Source organism: Heterodontus francisci, chromosome 4 (genome assembly GCF_036365525.1).
Source record: "Heterodontus francisci isolate sHetFra1 chromosome 4, sHetFra1.hap1, whole genome shotgun sequence".
NCBI lineage: Eukaryota > Metazoa > Chordata > Chondrichthyes > Heterodontiformes > Heterodontidae > Heterodontus > Heterodontus francisci.
In genome coordinates, this window is record NC_090374.1 from 4,337,125 (window position 1) to 4,359,653 (window position 22,529).

Consider the following 22,529-nt stretch of genomic DNA (forward strand, 5'->3'; position numbering starts at 1 on the left):
GAACATGACTGAAAGGCATGCGTGAAAGCAATGGCCGAGGTTGTCGGCCCTTCGGCCATTGTTGCAGCCTCTAAAATGTACAGGAAGGCAGTGTTATTCCTGAAGACCGAGCGGGCGGTGTCCCTGGCTCTGAGCAAGGGGCTCACCGTGGGCGGGACCTTTCTGCCAGTGGACCCCCTGGAGGCCACTGCGCAAAGGCTCATTCTATCCAATGTCCCACCCCTCACCCCTGGTGAGCTCCTCCTTCCTCACCTGCACCATCTGGAGGAGGTAAAGACGGGGCTCACCCCAGTCCCGCTCGGTCTTCGGGAGAACAGCCTCCAACATGTGTACTCCTTCCGCCGCCAGTTATTCATGCAGCTGGCGCGGGAGGAGGTGACAGAGGGCCACTTTAATGCAGAATTCCAGGGGACGGCCTACCGCGTCTTCTGGACCTTGGACAGGGTGCGGTGCCATGTCTGTAAGGGGGTGGGGCATGTTTGTAAGAACTGCCCCAACTTCCCGGCTGCCAACTCCAACTCGGCGGCCCGGGGTGGCGACGCTGCACCTCCTCCCACCTCCACTACACCACCACCAGATACCATTCAGTCGGTACAAGAGGCTGTGGTTTTCACCCGCCTCCGGCAGGGAGGGGGGTGACCGTCCAAGTGGAAGGAAGGCGCGGAGGAGAAATAAACATCGAGAGGCGCGTCCCCTGGACACCGTGACACTACCCGAGTCTGAGCTCAGCACAAAGCCCGATCTCGGGAAGTCAACTTGCCCCAGGGCTGGGCTCAGGCCCAGGGTGAATAAAAAAGAGAGTGTGGAGGTGGAGGCCTCTGATGATATGGAGGTCTCTGAGCCTCCGCACACAACTGGGAAAAAGAGGAGAAGGCACCCCTCCACAGAGGTAACAAGCGGCTCTGAGGCGCAGGGCCCATCTGTTGGAGGAGAGCTGTCTCCTGTTTCGGGCCCCCAGGTTTCCCATACCGCCACCACCAAGGCTGCAAAGTCCGGGCAGGAGCAACCTATTCCTCAGGATGGAGGGGAGTGGAAGGCCCCGGTACATGAGGCCCCTCCTGAAGGAGTAAGTGGGGCCCTGCATGTGGTGGGGGAGCCTGGGGACGCCGCCCATTCTGCCACTGCTACTGGGTCGGGTGCCCTGAGTTAAGGGGAGGGCGAGGCCCTCCCAGCCGGAGTCCACCACCAACCAGGAGACACCCGACCCGGTTATAACTGAGAATGCTGCCCCATCTGCTGGGCCTGTGGGTGCTGGCGGAGTGGGAGATAGCCTCCTCCCTCCGCCTCCGGTCTCCGCTCCGGCTGGATTTCCGGAGTCGGGAACTTCTGTCTCCCCTGGACCACTCATTGGCCTGGGGACGGAGGTGGAGGGGGGTCCTGAACTGCTGGCGCCCACAGGCTCCAGTTTCACAGTAGAACCCAGAGAGGACTCCTCCGCCATCGATCCTGGGGGTGGGATCGTGACGGAGGCGGGACCAGCTGGCGCGGCCGGGACGTCCGCCCCACAGTGTGTGGTGGATGTGTCGGCCGCTGGCGGTGACGACCCGGAGGAGGATGGGGATTCGGTGTGGGGCACGGAGGATGACCTTGATTCCATCGGCAGTGAGGTGGTGGAGTCCCTCGTGCCTCCCACCGAATCTCCCCTTATCCCCACTGCGGAACTCCGGGATTTCCTCGCGGCTTGCAGGGGTTGCCGCGATGAAGTTCAGCTGGCCCTCGGCCGTTGGTCGAATCTGGCGCTAATCAGCCAGTCCGTCCGTGCTGCCCTGAAGAAAGCAGGCAAGCGCGCGGACGTGAAACTGGTTGAGAGGCGCCGTTTTAATGTGTTCCTCAATGGGTTGCTGGGGGAGTGGAAGGCCAGGTGCACTTCCACTCCCTCCTCACAGTGAGCTGTTGGTGACGGGTGTTAAGTACCTTTGACATGAAGATAACCATAGCCAGCCTCAACATCAACGGCAGCAGGGGGTCTCACCGCAGATTTCACAATCTCTCAGTCCTCAGGGAAGGGAGATACGCGGTGAGCTTTCTGCAGGAAACCCACACTGTTCCGGGAGACAAAGACACCTGGCTCCTGGAGTGGCAGGGTGGGGTCTACATGAGTCACCTCACCCCTATTTCTGGTGGGGTGGCTATCTTGTTGGCCCCGACTTTTCAGCTGGAGATCTTGGGGGTCAAGGAGCTAGTGCCAGGCCGCTTGCTCCACCTCGCCGTTCGCCTGGGTAGCGTGCCGCTCCACTTTGTGAACGTGTACGCGCCCAGGCCCGGCACGTTGCAAGCGCGCTTCTTTGAAGAAGTGTCCGCTCTCTTGAGCTCCATCGATAGCGGCGAGTGCATCATCCTCGGGGGGGGGGTGGGATTTTAACTCCACCCTCGAGGTGGGCGATCGCTCCGGTCCCCAGCACGGCCAAGCGTCGGTGGAGAAGTTGAGGGGACTGATCAGCTCCCTTAACTTGGTGGACGTCTGGCGGAATCTCCATCCCGACTCCAGCGCCTTCACGTGGAGGTCTGGAGGAGGAGGGTCGTGAATCGAACGCCTCTACTTTTCGCAGGCGTACGTCTCCCGCGTCTCGGCGGCCTCTATGCGGCTGGTGCCGTGCTCAGACCACCGCCTGGTGTGTGTGGAGTTCACTCCGCTCCGCACGTGGGCGGGGTCCGCGTACTGGCACTTTAACAACCGGCTGCTGGAGGACGAGCGATTTCGGGACTCGTTCTGTCGATTCTGGGCCGTTTGGAGAAGGAAGCAGGGGGGCTTCCCCTCCTTGAGGCTATGGTGGGATGTGGGCAAGACTCACATCCACGTCTTCTGTCAGGAGTACGCGAAGGGGTCGACCAAGAGGCGGGAAACCGAGATCGGGCGCCTTGAGAGGGAGGTGCTCGGCTTGGAGTCCCGCCTCGGTCATGCCGTCGTTGACCCGGCCCTGTGGCAGGCGTACAAAGAGAAGAAGGGCGCGCTGAGGGACCTGCAGCTCATAGGGTCCCGAGGCGCCTACGTGAGGTCGCGGATCCAGATCCTGGAAGATTTGGACTGCGCCTCACCCTTCTTCTACTCGCTGGAAAAATGGCGGGGGATCCGTAAGCAGCTCATCGAGCTGCTGGCCGACGACGGTTCCTCCATCACAGATCCGGAGGTAATGGGCCTCCTGGTCCGGACGTATTACAGTGCGTTGTTCTCTCCGGATCCGTCCAGCAAGGATGTGCGCAGTTTTGTGGGAGGACCTGCCGCAGGTCAGCCCGGAGGGCGCCGAAGGATTGGAGGTTCCGCTCACGTTGGCGGAGCTGACTGGCGCCCTCCACCAGCTCTTAAGGGTCAAATCCCCAGGGCTGGATGGGTTGACCGTGGAGTTCCTCAGGGCGTTCTGGGACGTCCTGGGGGACGATTACGCGCGGGTCCTGGGGGAAAGCCTGGCGACCGGGGAGATGCCCCTCTCGTGGCGCAGGGCAGTTATCGTCCTGCTGCCGAAGAGGGGCGATCTCCTCCTGCTTAAAAACTGGCGTCCGGTCTCCCTCCTCAGCACGGATTATAAGATCTTTGCCCGGGCTATGTCTACCCGCTGGGGCTCCGTGCTGGCCCACATGATCCACCCCGACCAGTCCTACACAGTCCCGGGCCGGTCCATCCAGGACAACATCTACCTGGTCCGGGACCTGATCCATCTTTCCCAGAGGACTGGTCAGTCGGTCGCCTTTCTCTCCCTCGATCAGGAGAAGGCGTTCGACAGGGTGGATCACGAATACCTTTTCAGGACTCTGCGCGCTTTTGGACTCGGGCCGCATTTCGTGGCCCGGGACCGACTTTTATACGCCGCCGCAGAGTGTCTAGTCAAAGTTAACGGGTCCTTGACGGCGCCCCTTCGCTTTGGGAGAGGAGTGCGTCAGGGATGCCCCATGTCCGGCCAATTGTACATCATCTACGTGGAGCCCTTCCTGTTCCTGCTTCGCAGGAGGTTGACGGGATTGGCACTGCGCGAGCCGGCCATGCGGGTCGTCCTCTCGGCTTATGCCGACGACGTGCTCCTCGCGGTCACAGATCCTGTTGACTTGCGGAGGATGCGCGACTGCCAGCAGACCTTTTCTGCCGTATCCTCCGCGAGGATCAATTGGGAGAAATGTTCCGGACTCCTGGTGGGTCAGTGGCGGGTGGACTCCCTGCCGGAGGAGATGACACCTTTTGCGTGGAGCACCACGCACCTCCTCTATCTGGGAGTCCACCTTAGCCCCGCTGAGGAAGCCTGGCCGGCAAACTGGCAGGAGTTGGAGGAGAAAGTCACCGCTCGGCTGGGGCGCTGGACAGGACTGCTCCAAGTGCTTTCCTACAGGGGCCGAGCGTTGGTCATAAACCAACTGGTGACCTCCATGCTGTGGTACCGGTTGATCACTTTGGCCCCGCCCCCTGTATTTGCCACCAAGATCCAGAAGAAACTCGTCGATTTCTTCTGGGGCAAGAGGAAACACTGGGTCTCTGCCGCGGTCCTGAGTCTCCCGATCGAGGAGGGCGGTCAGTCGCCGGTGTGCGTCCGCACCCAGGCTGCAACTCTCCGCCTTCGGACCCTGCAGAGATACCTGTACATCGAACGTCCTCCCAGATGGTGTGCGCTGGCGACGTATTTTTTCCGCCAGTGTCACTGCCTTCAAGACGACACGCAGCTCCCGGTGGAGTCCGTTAGCCGCGCATCTCTGAGGGAGTTGCCTGTCTTTTACCGGGATCTTTTCCGAGTCTGGAACATGGTCGCCTCCAGTCAGGGCGCTCCCCCGCCGGCGGAGGAGAGCGCCTCGGCTGTCCGGGCGGCCGACTCCGGGGACGGTCCGGCGGGCGGAGGAGTAGCCGAAACCCCCGGGACGCCCCTCACTGTGGGTGGCGAGGGGGCTCGGGAGTGCGGACCGATCCCGACGGAGCTGGCACCCGCTCGGCCGGAACTGCTCATCGGACCCATGCCCCGAAAACCTCCTCGGGAGCCGGTCCCGCACAACCCGAGCCGCCTCTTGGAAATGCCCTCCGTGCCATTCCAATCGGTGGGGAGGGGTTTCCTGTACGGGCTGCTCCTGCACACTCTCCACTTCCTCGCCCTCGTCAGCCAGCCGGACACGCCCTGGCGGTCCGCGTTGCCATCTGGCGGCGAGGGGAAACCCCGATGGGGGTCTCTCTACGCGGGAGTCTTCCCCCTTTACATCGGGGACCTGGGGTGGAGGGTGCTGCACAGAGCAGTCCCGTGCAATAGGCTTTTAAGTAGGTTCACGGACTCCCAGGCCACCTGTACTTTCTGCGGCCTGGACGAGTCCGTGTTGCACATATATACGGAGTGTGCGAGGTTGCAGCCCCTATTTGAGTATCTGAAGGGGCTGCTCCTCAAATTCTGGCTGCACTTCAGTCCCACGCTCCTGATCTTTGGGCACCCGGCGCGGAGGGGCTTGGGCCGGGAGGAGGATCTCCTCGTCGGTCTGCTCCTGGGCCTGGCCAAGGTGGCAATTCACAGGTCCAGGTTGCGGGCCGTCGGGGGGTCCGTCCTCCCCGATTGCCTGCCCCTCTTCCGCGGTTACGTTCGCGCCCGGGTATCCCTGGAGAAGGAGCATGCGGTGTCCGCCGGTACGCTTGAGGCTTTCCGCGACTGGTGGGCACCGCAAGGACTGGAGTGCATTGTCGACGCCGAGAATGGCATTTTAATTTGAGTTTTGTTTATTTATCTGGTTTTAATAAAGTTATTTTAAAATTATGTATATAAAGGGGGCCTGAGGAGTAAAGGCCCCCTCGACATAGATTATATAAAAGGGGCCTGGGGTAAAAAGGCCACCTAAAAAAAAGAAAAAAAAAAACGAGGGTTCGATACAGAGTAAAGCTCCCTCTGCACTGTCCCTATGAAACACTCCCAGGACAGGTACAGCACTGGGATTGGCTGGTCAATTTGGAACACTTCCTGCCAGCAATCAGGGGGAGCAGCTGCACCTGTGCTGCAGCAACTGCAGAGTGGAGAGTGGAGAGTGGAGAGTGGAGACTGCAGCAACTGGAGAGAGAGACTGGAGAAAGGTGAATACTGAGTGGAGACTGCACCAACTGGAGAGAGAGAGAGAGAGACTGGAGAAAGGTGAATACAGAGTGGAGGGAAACCATCAAGGAAGGCTGCAATTTTTCTGGAGAGGTGGGTGTCAGGGCACCTGAAAGACTATTAAGTTTAAACTGTTTGGGGGAGGGAGAAGAGGCCTGAAGACTCAGGGGTGGGGCAGCCAATCCAGTAGGGGCCCCTGTGTTTGTATTGGTGTTTGCACACAGGGAGCTCCCTCCCCACCCCAACTGCCTGCTCGGGACAGCTGGAGTTGCCCGGGTGAAGACTGTCTTGTTAAAATCAGAAGAGGAGAGTACCGGGCGGCTCCAGCCGTCCCGGGCGAAGAAGCCTCCCCCAACTGGAAGACAACAAACAGTTTTGGACTAATTGTTATAAAGGTGCTCCAACTGGCAGTTGGATCAAACATCCTTTTCAGCCTTTCTCTCCCTTCCTCCACTCAGTCGCCTCAGTCACCTATCCTCCCCATTTCCTTTACCATCCTACCCCATCCTCCTCTACTCCCACTCCACCTTGTTTAAAGTTTGCTTTTTTTTAAAAATTGTGTAAATTTGTTTTGTTTCTTGGGGGTGGACGTAGCTCTTAGACCCCATGGCAAGCCCCTCTTCGCCGGTGGCGGGGCCTTCCCGTTCATATGCTGCTGCGGCTGCTGCAGCTGCACCTGTTGCCCCGTCACCTTTTGCTTTATTAACAACGAAGCATGGGGTCAAGAGCTACGTCCACCCGAACATGACTATAGAGGCATGCGTGAAAGCAATGGCCGAGGTTGTCGGCCCTTCGGCCATTGTTGCAGCCTCTAAAATGTACGGGAAGGCAGTGTTTTTCCTGAAGACCGAGCGGGCGGTGTCCCTGGCTCTGAGCAAGGGGCTCACCGTGGGCGGGACCTTTCTGCCAGTGGACCCCCTGGAGGCCACTGCGCAAAGGCTCATTTTATCCAATGTCCCACCCTTCATCCCTGGTGAGCTCCTCCTTCCCCACCTGCACCATCTGGGGGAGGTAAAGACGGGGCTCACCCCAGTCCCGCTCGGTCTTCGGGAGAACAGCCTCCGACACGTCTACTCCTTCCGCCGCCAGTTATTCATGCAGCTGGCGCGGGAGGAGGTGACAGAGGGCCACTTCAATGTCGAATTCCAGGGGACGGCCTACCGCGTCTTCTGGACCTTGGACGGGGTGCGGTGCCATGTCTGTAAGGGGGTGGGGCATGTTTGTAAGAACTGCCCCAACCTCCCGGCTGCCAACTCCAACTCAGCGGCCCAGGGTGGCGACGCTGCACCTCCTCCCACCCCCACTACACCACCAACAGATACCATTCAGTCGGTACCGGAGGCTGTGGTTTTCACGGCCTCCGGCAGGGAGTGGGGTGACCGTCCAAGTGGAAGGAAGGCGCGGAGGAGAAATAAACATCGAGAGGTGCGTCCCCTGGATATCGTGACACTACCCGAGCCTGAGCTCAGCCCAAGGCCCGATCTCGGGAAGTCAACTTGCCCCAGGGCTGGGCTCAGGCCCAGGGTGAATAAAAAAAAGGAGAGTGTGGAGGTGGAGGCCTCTGATGATATGGAGGTCTCTGAGCCTCCGCACACAACTGGGAAAAAGAGGAGAAGGCACCCCTCCACAGAGGTAACAAGGGGCCCTGAGGCGCAGGGCCCATCTGTTGGAGGGGAGCTGTCTCCTGTTTCGGGTCCCCAGGTTTCCCCTACCGCCACCACCAAGGCTGCAAAGTCCGGGCAGGTGCTCCCAATTCCTCAGGATGGAGGGAAGGGGATGGCCCCGGTACATGAGGCCCCTACTGAAGGAGTAAGTGGGGCCCTGCTTGTGGTGGGGGAGCCTGGGGAAGCCGCCCATTCTGCCACTGCTACTGGGTCGGGTGTCCTGAATGAAGGGGAGGGCGAGGCCCCAGAGGGTCGGGCCTCCCAGCCGGAGTCCACCACCAACCAGGAGACACCCGACCCAGTTATAACTGAGAATGCTGCCCCACCTGCTGGGCCTGTGGGTGCTGGCGGAGCGGGAGATAGCCTCCTCCCTCCGCCTCCAATCTCGGCTCCGGCTGGTTTCCCGGAGTCGGGAACTTCTGTCTCCCCTGGACCACTCATTGCCCTGGGGACGGAGGTGGAGGGGGGTCCTGAGCCGCTGGTGCCTACAGGCTCCAGTTTCACAATAGAACCCAGAGAGGACTCCTCCGCCATCGATCCTGGGGGTGGGATCGTGACGGAGGCGGGACCAGCTGGCGCGGCCGGGACGTCCGCCCCACAGTGTGTGGTGGATGTGTTGGCCGCTGGCGGTGACGACCCAGAGGAGGATGGGGATTCGGTGCGGGGCACGGAGGATGATCTTGATTCCATCGCCAGTGAGGTGGTGGAGTCCCTCGTGCCTCCCACCGAATCTCCTCTCATCCCCACGGCGGAACTCCGGGATTTCCTCGCGGCTTGCAGGGGTTGCCGCAATAAAGTTCAGCTGGCCCTCGACCGTTGGTCGAATCTGGCGCTGATCATCCAGTCCGTCCGTGCCGCCCTTAAGATAGCGGGTAAGCGCGCGGACGTGAAACTGGTTGAGAGGCGCCGTTTTAATGTGTTCCTCAATGGGTTGCTGGGGGAGTGGAGGGCCAGGTGCACTTCCACTCCCTCCTCACAGTGAGCTGTTGGTGACGGGTTTTAAGTACCTTTGACATGAAGATAACCATAGCCAGCCTCAACATCAACGGCAGCAGAGGGGCTCACCGCAGATTTCACAATCTCTCAGTCCTTAGGGAAGGGAGATACGCGGTGAGCTTTCTGCAGGAAACCCACACCGTTCCGGGAGACGAAGCCACCTGGCTCCTGGAGTGGCAGGGTGGGGTCTACATGAGTCACCTCACCCCTATTTCTAGTGGGGTGGCTATCTTGTTGGCCCCGACTTTTCAGCCGGAGATCTTGGGGGTCAAGGAGCTAGTGCCGGGCCGCTTGCTCCACCTCGCCGTTCGCCTGGGTAGCGTGCCGCTCCACTTTGTGAACGTGTACGTGCCCAGGCCCGGCGCTTTGCAAGCGCGCTTCTTTGAAGAAGTGTCCGCTCTCTTGAGCTCCATCGATAGCGGCGAGTGCATCATCCTCGGGGGGGATTTTAACTGCACCCTCGAGGTGGGGGATCGCTCCGGTCCCCAGCGCGGCCAAGCGTCGGTGGAGAAGTTGAGGGGACTGATCAGCTCCCTTAACTTGGTGGACGTCTGGCGGAATCTCCATCCCGACTCCAGCGCCTTCACGTGGAGGTCTGGAGGAGGGGGGTCGCGAATCGACCGCCTCTACATTTCGCAGGCGTACGTCTCCCGCGTCTCGGCGGCCTCCATACGGCTGGTGCCGTGCTCGGACCACCGCCTGTTGTGGGCGGAGTTCACTCCGCTCCGCACGCGGGCGGGGTCCGCGTACTGGCACTTTAACAACCGGCTGCTGGAGGACGTGCGATTTCGGGACTCGTTCTGTCGATTCTGGGCCGACTGGAGAAGGAAGCAGGGGGGCTTCCCCTCCTTGAGGCTATGGTGGGATGTGGGCAAGACTCACATCCGCGTCTTCTGTCAGGAGTACGCGAAGGGGTCGACCAAAAGGCGGGAAGCCGAGATCGGGCGCCTTGAGAGGGAGGTGCTCGACTTGGAATCCCGCCTCGGTCATGCCGTCGCGGACCCGGCCCTGTGGCAGGCGTACAAAGAGAAGAAGGGCGCGCTGAGGAACCTGCAGCTCATAGGGTCCCGAGGCGCGTACGTGAGGTCGCGGATCCAGATCCTGCAAGATTTGGACCGCGCCTCACCCTTCTTCTACTCGCTGGAAAAATGGCGGGGGGTCCGTAAGCAGCTCGTTGAGCTGCTGGCCGACGACGGATCCTCCATCACGGATCCGGAGGGAATGGGCCTCCTGGTCCGGACGTATTACAGTGCGTTGTTCTCTCCGGATCCGTCCAGTGAGGATGCGCGCAGAGTTTTGTGGGAGGACCTGCCGCAGGTCAGCCCGGAGGGCGCCGAAGGATTGGAGGCTCCGCTCACGTTGGCGGAGCTGACTGGCGCCCTCCACCAGCTCTCGAGGGGCAAATCCCCAGGGCTGGATGGGTTGACCGTGGAGTTCCTCAGGGCGTTCTGGGATGTCCTGGGGGACGATTACGCGGGGGTCCTGGGGGAAAGCCTGGCGACCGGGGAGATGCCCCTCTCGTGGCGCAGGGCGGTCATCGTCCTGCTGCCGAAGAGGGGCGATCTCCGCCTGCTTAAAAACTGGCGTCCGGTCTCCCTCCTCAGCACGGATTATAAGATCTTTGCCCGGGCTATGTCTACCCGCCTGGGCTCCGTGCTGGCCCACATGATCCACCCCGACCAGTCCTACACAGTCCCGGGCCGGTCCATCCAGGACAACATCCACCTGGTCCGGGACCTGATCCATCTTTCCCAGAGGACTGGTCAGTCGGTCGCCTTTCTCTCCCTCGATCAGGAGAAGGCGTTCGACAGGGTGGATCACGATTACCTTTTCGGGACTCTGCGCGCTTTCGGACTCGGGCCGCATTTCGTGGCCCGGGTCCGACTTTTATACGCCGCCGCAGAGTGTCTAATCAAGGTTAACGGGTCCTTGACGGCGCCCCTTCGATTTGGGAGAGGAGTGCGTCAGGGGTGCCCCATGTCCGGCCAATTGTATACCATCTGCGTGGAGCCCTTCCTGTGCCTGCTTCGCAGGAGGTTGACGGGATTGGCTCTGCGCGAGCCGGCCATGCGGGTCGTCCTCTCGGCTTACGCCGACGACGTGCTCCTCGCAATCACAGATCCCGTTGACTTGCGGAGGATGCGCGATTGCCAGCAGACCTTTTCTGCCGCGTCCTCCGCGAGGATCAATTGGGAGAAATGTTCTGGACTCCTGGTTGGTCAGTGGCGGGTGGACTCCCTGCCGGAGGAGATGACACCTTTTGCGTGGAGCACCACGCACCTCCTCTATCTGGGAGTCCACCTTAGCCCCGCTGAGGAAGCCTGGCCGGCAAACTGGCAGGAGTTGGAGGCGAAAGTCACCGCTCGGCTGGGGCGCTGGACAGGACTGCTCCGAGTGCTTTCCTACAGGGGCCGAGCGTTGGTCATAAACCAACTGGTGGCCTCCATGCTGTGGTACCGGTTGGTCACTTTGGCCCCGCCCCCTGTATTTGCCACCAAGATCCAGAAGAAACTCGTCGATTTCTTCTGGGGCAAGAGGAAACACTGGGTCTCTGCCGCGGTCCTGAGTCTCCCGATCGAGGAGGGCAGTCAGTCGCTGGTGTGCGTCCGCACCCAGGCTGCGACTCTCCGCCTTCGGACCCTGCAGAGATACCTGTACGTCGAGCGTCCTCCCAGATGGTGTGCGCTGGCGACGTATTTTTTCCGCCAGTGTCACTGCCTTCAAGACGACACGCAGCTCCCGGTGGAGTCCGTTAGCCGCGCCTCTCTGAGGGAGTTGCCTGTCTTTTACCGGGATCTTTTCCGAGTCTGGAACATGGTCGCCTCCAGTCAGGGCGCTCCCCCGCCGGCGGAGGAGAGCGCCTCGGCTGTCCGGGCGGCCGACTCCGGGGACGGTCCGGCGGGCGGAGGAGTAGCCGAAACCCCCGGGGCGCCCCTCACTGCGGGTGGCGAGGGGGCTCGGGAGTGCGGAGCGATCCCGGCCGAGTTGACCCCCGCTCGGCCGGAACTGCTCATCGGACCCAGGCCCCGAATCCCTCCTCGGGAGCCGGTCCCGCACAACCCGAGCCGCCTCTCGGAAATGCCCTCCGTGCCATTCCAATCGGCGCGGAGGGGTTTCCTGTACGGGCTGTTCCTGCACACTCTCCACTTCCTCGCCCTCGTCAGCCGGCCGGACACGCCCTGGCGGTCCGCGTTGCCATCTGGCGGCGAGGGGAAACCCCGATGGAGGTCTCTCTACGCGGGAGTCTTCCCCATTTACATCGGGGACCTGGGGTGGAGGGTGCTGCACAGAGCAGTCCCGTGCAATAGGCTTTTAAGTAGGTTCACGGACTCCCAGGCCACCTGTACTTTCTGCGGCCTGGACGAGTCCGTGTTCCACGTTTATACGGAGTGTGCGAGGTTGCAGCCCCTATTTGAGTATCTGAAGGGGCTGCTCCTCAAATTCTGGCTGCACTTCAGTCCCACGCTCCTGATCTTTGGGCACCCGGTGCGGAGGGGCTCGGGCCGGGAGGAGGATCTCCTCGTCGGTCTGCTCCTGGGCCTGGCCAAGGTGGCAATTCACAGGTCCAGGTTGCGGGCCGTCGGGGGGTCCGTCCTCCCCGATTGCCTGCCCCTCTTCCGCGGTTACGTTCGCGCCCGGGTGTCCCTGGAAAAGGAGCATGCGGTATCCGCCGGTACGCTTGAGGCCTTCCGCGACCGGTGGGCACCGCAGGGACTGGAGTGCATCGTCGACGCCGAGAATGGCATTTTAATTTGAGTTTTTTTGTTTATTTATCTGTTTTAATAAAGTTATTTTAAAACTGTAAATATGTACATAAAGGGGGCCTGAGGGATAAAGGCCCCCTCGATGTGAAAAATATAAAAGGGGCCTGGGGTATAAAGGTCACCTTGTAAAAAAAAAAAAAAACGGGGTTAAATACAGAGTAAAGCTCCCTCTACACTGTCCCCATAAAAAAAAACGGGGGTTAGATACAGAGTAAAGCTCCCTCTGCACTGTCCCGATCAAACACTCCAGAAGAAAAAAAAATAAATAAAAAAACTGGGATTCGCTGGGCAATTTGGAGTACTTCCTGATGCAATCGGGAAGCAGCTGCACCTGTGCTGCTGCAACTGCAGAGTGGAGACTGCAGTAACTGGAGAGAGGTGAATGCAGAGTGGAGACTGCAGCAACTGGAGAGAGGTGAATGCAGAGTGGAGACTGCAGTAACTGGAGAGAGGTGAATGCAGAGTGGAGACTGCAGTAACTGGAGAGAGGTGAATGCAGAGTGAAGACTGCAGCAACTGGAGAGAGGTGAATGCAGAGTGGAGACTGCAGTAACTGGAGAGGGGTGAATGCAGAGTGGAGACTGCAGAGTGGATTGAAACCATCAAGGAAGGCTGTAATTGTTTTGGAGAGGTGGGTGTCAGGGCACCTGAAAGACTCTAAATGTGAACTGTTTGGGGGAGGGAGAAGAGGCTCGCAGACTTGGGTGGGGCAGCCAAATCCAGTAGGGGGCCCCTGTATTTGTATTGGTGTTTGCACACAGGGAGCTCCCTCCCCACCCCAACTGCCTGCTTGGGACAGCTGGAGTTGCCCGGGTGAAGACTGTCTTGTTAAAATCAGAAGAGGAGAGTACCGGGCGGCTCCAGCCATCCCGGGCGAAGAAGCCTCCCCCAACTGGAAAACTACAATAGTTTTGGACTAATTGTTATAAAGGTGCTCCAACTGGCAGTTGGAACAAACATCCTTTTCAGCCTTTCTCTCCCTTCCTCCACTCAGTCACCTGTCCTCCCCTTTTCCTTTACCTTCCTACCCCTATCCTCTACTCCCACTCCACTTTGTTTAAAGTTTGCTTTTATTTTGTTTCAACTGTGTAAATTTGCTTTGTTTCTTCGGGGTGGACATGGCTCTTAGACCCCATGGCCTTCCCGTACATATGCTGCTGCGGCTGCTGCAGCTGCACCTGTTGCCCCGTCACCGTTTGCATTAATAACATCGAAGCATGGGGTCAAGAGCTACGTCCACCCGAACATGACGAAAGAGGTATGCGTGAAAGCAATGGCAGAGGTTGTCGGCCCTTCGGCCATTGTTGCAGCCTCTAAAATGTACGGGAAGGCAGTGTTATTCCTGAAGACCGAGCAGGCGGTGTCCCTGGCTCTGAACAAGGGGCTCACCGTGGGTGGGACCTTTCTGCCAGTGGACCCCCTGGAGGCCACTGCGCAAAGGATCATTTTATCGAATGTCCCACCCTTCATCCCTGGTGAGCTCCTCCTTCCCCACCTGCACCATCTGGAGGAGGTAAAGACGGGGCTCACCCCAGTCCCGCTCGGTCTTCGGGAGAACAGCCTCCAACATGTGTACTCCTTCCGCCGCCAGTTATTCATGCAGCTGGCGCGGGAGGAGGTGACAGAGGGCCATTTCAATGTAGAGTTCCAGGGGACGGCCTACCGCGTCTTCTGGACCTTGGACGGGGCGCGGTGCCATGTCTGTAAGGGGGTGGGGCATGTTCGTAAGAAACTGCCCTAACCTCCCGTCTGCCAACTCCAACTCCACAGACCAGGGTGGCGCCGCTGTACCTCCTCTCACCACCCCCCCACCCCGCTACACCTCCACCAGATACCATTCAGTCGGTGCCGGAGGCTGTGGTTATCACGGCCTCCGGCAGGGAGTGGGGTGCCCGTCCAAGTGGAAGGAAGGTGCGGAGGAAAAATAACCATTGAGAGGCGCGTCCCCTGGACACCGTGACACAACACAAGCCCAAAGCCCGATCTCCGGGAGCCCACTTGCCCCAGGGCTGGGCTCAGGCCCAGGGTGAATAAAAAACGAGTGCGAAGGCGGAGGCCTCTGATGGCATGGAGGTCTCTGAGCCTCCGCACCCAACTGTGAAGAAGAGGAGAAGGCACCCCTCCACAGAGGTAACACAGGGCCCTGAGGTGCAGGGCCCATCTGTTGGAGGGGAGTTGTCTCCTGTTTCGGGTCCCCAGGTTTCCCCTACCACCACCACCAAGGCTACAAAGTCTGGGCAGGGGCTCCCTATTCCTCAGGATGGAGGGGAGGGGGAGGCTCCTGTACATGAGGCCCCTCCTGAAGGAGTAAGTGGGGCCCTGCTTGCAGTGGGGGAGCCTGGGGACGCCGCTCATTCTGCCACTGCCACTGGGTCAGATGCCCTGAGTGGAGGGGAGGGCGAGGCCCCAAAGGGTTGGCCCTCCCTGCCGGAGTTATCCACCGACCAGGAGACACCCGACCCGGTTGCAATTGAAAATGTTGTCCCTTCTGCTGGGCCTGTGGGTGCTGGCTGAGCGGGAGATGGCCTCCTCTCTCCACCTCCGGTCTCGGCACTGGCTGGATTTCCGGAGTCGGGAACTTCCGTCTCCCCCGGACCGCTCATTGGCTTGGGGACAGGGGTGGAGGGGGGTCCTGAACCGCTGGCGCCCACAGGCTCTAGTTTCACAGTAGAACCCAGAGAGGACTCCTCCGCCATCGATCCTGGGGGTGGGATCGTGACGGAGGCGGGACTAGCTGGCGCGGCTGGGACGTCGGCCCCACAGTGTGTGGTGGGCATGTCGACCGCTGGCAGTGACGACCCGGAGGAGGATGGGGACTCGGTGTGGGGCATGGAGGATGACCTTGATTGCATCGCCAGTGAGGTGGTGGAGTCCCTCGTGCCTCCCACCGAGTCTCCTCTCATCCCCACGGCGGAACTCCGGGATTTCCTCGCGGCTTGCAGGGGTTGCCACAATAAAGTTCAGCTGGCCCTCGGCCGTTGGTCGAATCTGGCGCTGATCATACAGTCCGTCCGTGCCGCCCTCAAGAAAGCGGGCAAGGGCGCGGATGTGAAACTGGTTGAGAGGCGCCGTTTTAATGTGTTCCTCAATGGGTTGCTGGGGGAGTGGAAGGCCAGGTGCACTTCCACTCCCTCCTCAGTGAGGTGTTGGTGACGGGTTTTATGTATCTTTGACATGAAGATAACCATAGCCAGCCTCAACATCAACGGCAGCAGGGGGTCTCACCGCAGATTTCAGAATCTCTCAGTCCTCAGGGAAGGGAGATATGGGGTGAGCTTTCTGCAGGAAACCCACACCGTTCCGGGAGACGAAGCCACCTGGCTCCTGGAGTGGCAGGGTGGGGACTACATGAGTCACCTCACCCCTATTTCTAGTGGGGTGGCTATCTTGTTGGTCCCGACTTTTCAGCCGGAGATCTTGGGGGTCAAGGAGCTAGTGCCGGGCCGCTTGCTCCACCTCGCCGTTTGCCTGGGTAGCGTGCTGCTCCACTTTGTGAACGTGTACGTGCCCAGGCCCGGCGCGTCGCAAGCGCGCTTTGGAGAAGTGTCCGCTCTCTTGAACTCCATCGATAGCGGCGAGTGCATCATCTTCGGGGGGGATTTTAATTGTACCCTCGGGGTGGTGGATCGTTCCAGTCCCCAGCGTGGCCAAGCGTCGGTGGAGAAGTTGAGGGAACTGATCAGCTCCATCCCGACTCCAGCGCCTTCACGTGGAGGTCTGGAGGAGGAGGGTCCTGAATCGACCGCCTCTACTTTTCGCAGGCGTACGTCTCCCACGTTTCGGCGGCCTCCATGCGGCTGGTGCCGTGCTCGGACCACCGCCTGGTGTGGGCAGAATTCATTCCGCTCCGCACATGGGCAGGGTCCGCGTACTGGCACTTTAACAACTGGCTGCTGGAAGACGAGCGATTCCGGGACTCGTTCTGTCGATTCTGGGCCGATTGGAGAAGGAAAAAGGGGTGCTTCCCCTCCTTGAGGCTATGATGGGATATGGGCATGACTAACATCCGCATCTTCTGTCAAGAGTCGGTGAAGAGGTCGACCAAGAGGCGGGAAGCCGAGATCGAGCGCCGAGAGAGGGAGGTGCTCGACTTGGGAGTCCTGCCTCGGTCATGCCGTCGTGGACCCGGCTTTGTGGCAGGCGTATAAAGAGAAGGGCGCGCTGAGGGACCTGCAGCTCATAGGGTCCTGAGGCGCATACGTGAGGTCGCGGATCCAGATCCTGGAAGATTTGGACCGTGCCTCACCCTTCTTCTACTCTCTGGAAAAATGGCGGGGGGTCCGTAAGCAGCTCGTTGAGCTGCTGGCCGACGACGGATCCTCCATCACAGATCCGGAGGGAATGGGCCATCTGGTCCGTACTTATTACAGTGCGTTGTTCTCTCAGGATCTGTCCAGCGAGGACACGTGCAGAGTTTTGTGGGAGGACCTGCCGCAGGTCAGCCCGGAGGCCGCTGAAGGATTGGAGGCTCTGCTCACGTTGGTGGAGCTCACCGGCGCCCTCCACCAGCTCTCAAGGGGCAAATCCCCAGGGCTGGATGGGTTGACCGTGGAGTTCCTCAGGGTGTTCTGTGACGTCCTGGGGGATGATTACGCGCGGGTCCTGGGGGAAAGCCTGGCGACTGGGGATATGCCCCTCTCGTGGCGCAGGGCGGTCATCTTCCTGCTGTCGAAGAGGGGAGATCTCTGTCTGCTTAAAAACTGCAGTCTGGTCTCCCTCCTCAGCACGGATTATAAGATCTTTTCCCGGGCTATGTCTACCCGCCTGGGCTCCATGACGGCCCGCATGATCCACCCCGACCAGTCCTACACGGTCCCGGGCCGGTCCATCCAGGACAACATCCACCTGGTCCGGGACCTGATCCATCTTTCCCAGAGGACTGGTCTGTCGGTCGTCTTTCTCTCCCTTGATCAGGAGAAGGCGTTCAACAGGGTGGATCACGAATACCTTTTTGGGACTCTGCGCGTATTTGGACTCGGGCCACATTTTGTGGCCCGGGTCCGCCTTTTATACGCCACCGCAGAGTGTCTGGTCCAAGTTAACAGGTCCTTGACGGCGCCCCTTCACTTTGGGAGAGGAGTGCCCCATGTCCGGCCAATTGTTTACCATCTGCATGGAGCCGTTCCTGTGCCTGCTTCGCAGGAGGACGATGGGTTTGGCTCTGTGTCGGCCGGCCATGCGGGTCGTCCTCTCGGCTTACGCTGATGACGTGCTCCTTGTGGTCACAGATCCCATTGACTTGCGGAGGATGTGCGACTGCCAGCAGATGTTTTCTGCCGTGTCCTCAGCAAGGATCTGTGTCCTGGTGGGTCAGTGGCGGGTGGACTCCCCATCGGCCGGAACTGCTCATCGGACCCAGACCCCAAAACCCTCCTCGGGAGCCAGTCCCACACAACCTGAGCCACCTCTTGGAAATGCCCTCCATTACAATCGGTGCGGAGGGGTTTCCTGTACGGGCTGCTCCTGCACACTCCACTTCCTCGCCCCCATCAGCTGGCCGGACACACCCTGGTGGTCTGTATTGCCATCTGGCGGCGAGGGGAAACCCCAATGGAGGTCTCTCTAGCGGGAGTCCTCCCCCTTTACATCGGGGACCTGGGGTGGAGGGTGCTGCATAGGGCATACCCGTGCAATAGACTTTTAAGTAAGTTCACGGACTCCCAGGCTGCCTGTAATTTCTGCGGCCTGGACAAGTCCGTGTTCCATGTATATATGGAGTGTGCGAGGTTGCAGCCCATCTTTGAGTATTTGAAGGGGCTGCTCCTCAAGTTTTGGCTGCACTTCAGCCCCATGCTCCTGATCTTTGGGCACCTGGTGAGGAGGGGCGTGGGCCGGGAAGAGCCGTCGACCAGCTCCTGGGCCTAGCCAAGGTGGCAATTCACAGGTCCAGTCTGCGGGTCGTCGGGGGGTCCGTCCTCCCTGATTGCCTGCCCCTCTTCCGAGGGTGACACAGTGGCGCAGTGGTTAGCACCGCAGCCTCACAGCTCCAGCGACCTGGGTTCAGTTCTGGGTACTGCCTGTGTGGAGTTTGCAAGTTCTCCCTGTGTCTGCGTGGGTTTCCTCCGGGTGCTCCGGTTTCCTCCCACAGCCAAAAGACTTGCAGGTTGATAGGTAAATTGGTCATTAAAAATTGCCCCTAGTATAGGGAGGTGGTAGGGGAATATAGGGACAGGTGGGGATGTGGTAGGAATATGGGATTAGGGTAGGATTAGTATAAAAATGGGTGGTTGTTGGTCGGCACAGACTCGGTGGGCCGAAGGGCCTGTTTCAGTGCTGTATCTCTAAATTTTAAAAAAAAGAAAAAAAAAAGTTACGTTCGCCCCCGGGTGTCCCTGGAGAAGGAGCATGCGGTGTTCGCTTGAGGCCTTCCACGACTGGGGGCTGGAGTACATCATCGACGCCAAGAATGGCATTTTGATTTGAGTTTTTTTTAATCCATTCTTTGATTCAGTTATTTTCAAATGTCTATAAAGGGGGCCTGAGGAATGAGGGCCCCCTCGACATAGAATACCTAAAAGGGGTCTGGGTATAAAGGTCACCTTCAGAAAAAAAAGGGTTAGCTTTTTAAAAAAGGGGTTAGATGCAGAGTAAAGTTCCCTCCACACTGCCCCATGCCTCCAGGAGCTCACCTTGACCAAACTGGAGGTGGAGGCTGGTATCCAGGGGAGAAGTGTGCCAGTGGCAAGGCTGAGTGATCGGTGGAATCCCTGGACAGGGTCATGGTGTGCCGCGAAGTACAGCAGCATGTTGTTATAATCCAGCTCTGGTGGCATCCGGCTCTCATCGGCAAACACAGTAAAGAAAACCTGCGGGGAAAGAGGCAGCAGGATGAACAATCAGCAGGGGCAGGAAGACAAGGGACAGGAGCTGAGTCAGGTCGAGGGCTCATAATGCCTGGCTACACCTCTCTGGGGGAATTCCGATTGAAAGACTGGAAATGTCCTTTCTGTGAAGGCTGGAGTGGAGGTCACGAGAAAGCGCTGGTCAGGATTACAGAGACCTGAAACAGGACATGTTGCTAGCTAATAAAATAAAAACAAGAAATGCTGGAAATACTCAGCAGGTCTGGCAGCACCTGTGGAGAGAGGAGCAGAGTTAACGTTTCAGGTCAGTGACCCTTCTTCAGAACTGGCAAATATTAGAAATGTAAAAGGTTATAAGCGAGTAAAGTGGGGGTGGGGCAAGAGATAACAAAGGATAAGGTGTAGATAGGACAAGGTCACAGAATAGTTGACCAGAAGGTCGTGGAGCAAAGGCAAACAATATGTTAATGGTGTGTTGAAAGATAAAGCATTAGTACAGATAGGGTGTTAACGGACTGAAAACTGAACAGCCACAAGTACAAACATGAAAAAAAAGTGGGTAAGCAAACTGAACAAAATAAGATGAAATAAAATAAACACAAAAAAAATAAAGAAAAAGAAAAAATAACTAAAAATGAAAGTAAAATGGGGGGGCCCGTCATGCTCTGAAATTATTGAACTCAATGTTCAGTCCGGCAGGCTGTAGTGTGCCTAATCGGTAAATGAGATGCTGTTCCTTGAGCTTGCGTTGATGTTCACTGGAACACTGCAGCAATCCCAGGACAGAGATGTGAGCATGAGAGCAGGGGGGAGTGTTGAAGGGTCACCGACCTGAAACGTTAACTCTGTTTCTCTCTCCACAGATGCTGCCAGACCTGCTGAGTATTTCCAGCATTTCTTGTTTTTATTTCAGATTTCCAGCATCTGCAGTATTTTGCTTTTATCATATTGCTAGCTACTTGTATTCATTCTTGTGGTGTGGGCATCGCTGACAAGGCTATCATTTATTGCCCATCAACAATGAAACTACTCAGTGGCTTATTAGGTCTTTCAGAGGGTCGTTAAGAACCAACCACATTGCTGTGGATCTGGAGTTACGTGTAGGCTAGATTGGGTAAGGATGGCAGATTTCCTTCCCTGAAGGACATTAATGAACCAGATGTGTTTTTACGCCAATCTGTTAGTCTCATTCTTTTTAATTCCAGATTTATTAATTAAGTGAATTTGATTTCTCCTCGCTGCCTCGATGGAATTTGAATGTATGTCTCCAGAACATTAGAGCGGGCCTCTGGATTACTAAACCAGTAACATTACCACTACCATCCCCAGGTATCATTCGATGATTCTATGACAGTTGTTTTACTTGTTCTTGAAAAATCTGGTTCAATGAATCATTTGATAAAATAGTAGAATCAGAGAATGGTTACTACACAAGATAAGAGCTCATGGTGTAGGGGGCAACATATTAGTATGGATCGAGGATTGATGAGCTAACAGGAAACAGAGAATAGGCATAAATGGGTCATTTTTGGGTTGGCAAGCAGTAAATAGTGGAGTGCCACAGGGATCAGTGCTAGGCCTGAACTATTTACAATCTATATCAATGATTTGGATGAAGGGACAGAATGTATAGTTGCTAAATTTGCTTACGACACAAAGATAGGTAGGAGAGTAAGTTGCCAAGATTGAGAGTCTGCAAAGGGATTTAGAATAGGTTAAGTGAGCGGGCAAAAATTTGGCAGATGGAGTATATTGTGGGAAAGTATAATGTGGAGGATAATATGTGAACTTGTCCACTTTGGCAGGAAGAATAGAAAAGCTGTACATTATTTAAATGAACGGAGATTGCAGAACTTGGTTTTACAGAGGGATCTGGGTGTCCTGGTACATCAATCACAAAAGGTTAGCATGCAGGTACAGCAAGAGATTAGGAAGGCAAATGAAATGTTGTTTCAGTGCAAGGGGAATGGAATATAAAAGTAGGGAAGTTTTGCTACAGTTGTACAAGACATTGGTGAGACCACATCTAGAGTATTGTGTACAGTTTTGGTCTCCTTACTTAAGAAAGGATATAATTGCATTGGAAGCAGATCAGAGAAGGTTCACTCGACTGATTCCTGGGATGAAAGATTGAGCAGGCTGGGTCTGTATCCATTGGAGTTTAGAAGAATGAGAGATGATCTCATTGAAACATATAAGATCCTGAGACCACTCGACAGAGTGGATGCTGGGAGGATGTTTCCCCTTGTGGGAAAGACTAAAACTAGGGGTCACTGTTTAAAAATAAGGGGTCGCCCATTTAAGATAGAGATGAGGAGAAATTTTTTCTCGCAGAGGGTTGTTAGTCTGTGGAATTCTTTTCCCCAGAGGGCAGTGGAGGTAGAGTCATTGAATATTTTTAAGGCTGAGTTAGATAGATTCTTGATTGAGAAGGGAATCAAAGGGTATAGGGGGTATACAGGAAAGTGGAGTTGTTGCCACAATCAGATCAGCCATGATCTTATCAAATGGCGAGTGGGTTCGAGGGACCGAATGGCCTACTCCTACTCCTAATTTTTATGTATATTGTATGAATATATGTTTGTTACAGCACTGAAGGAGGTCATACAGCCCGTCATGTCTGTGCTGGCTCTCCACAAGTGCAACTCCGTTAGTCCCACTCCCCCTTGCTTTCCCCGTAGCCCTGCAAATTTTTCTCTTCAGGTGCTTATTCAATTCCCTTTTGACTCCTCCATGGCCTTGCCTGTCCCTATAATCTCCTCCAGCCCCAAAACCATCCTGAAGGGACTGAGTATATTGTAGCCACATTTGCTAATGATACAAAGATAGGTGAGGAGAACACAAATAGTCTGCAAAGGATGATAGATCGGTTAAGTGAGTGGCCAAAAATTTGGCAGAAGGAGTATAATGTGGGAAAATGTGAGGTTGTCCACTTTGGCAGGAAGAATAGAAAAGTAGATTATTATTTACATAGAGAGAGACTGCAGAATGCTGCAGTACAGAGGGAGCTGGGTGTCTTTGTGCATGAATCACAAAAAGTTAGCATGCAGGTACAGAAAGTAATTAGGAAGGTAAATGGAATGTTGGTCTTTATTATAAGAGGGATGGAGTATAAAAGTACAAAAGTCTTGCTGCAGCTGTATAAGGCATTGGTGAGACCGTACCTAGAGTACTGCGTACAGTTTTGGTCTCCTTATTTAAGGAGGAATATACTTGCATTGGAAACAATTCACAGAAGGTTCATGAGGATGATTCCTGTGATGA

At 57.1% G+C, this 22,529-nt stretch overlaps 1 protein-coding gene across 3 annotated transcripts in view; it reads right to left on the reverse strand.

The window, feature by feature from the left end:
- Nucleotides 1–22,529, reverse strand: part of spef2 (sperm flagellar 2) — an 849,051-nt gene that overhangs the window by 45,385 nt on the left and 781,137 nt on the right. For all 3 annotated transcript variants that reach the window (XM_068029096.1, XM_068029094.1, XM_068029095.1), the window contains one exon: nt 19,092–19,268. In XM_068029096.1, the coding sequence (XP_067885197.1) occupies nt 19,092–19,268 (177 nt within the window). The remainder of the gene's footprint in view (nt 1–19,091; nt 19,269–22,529) is intronic.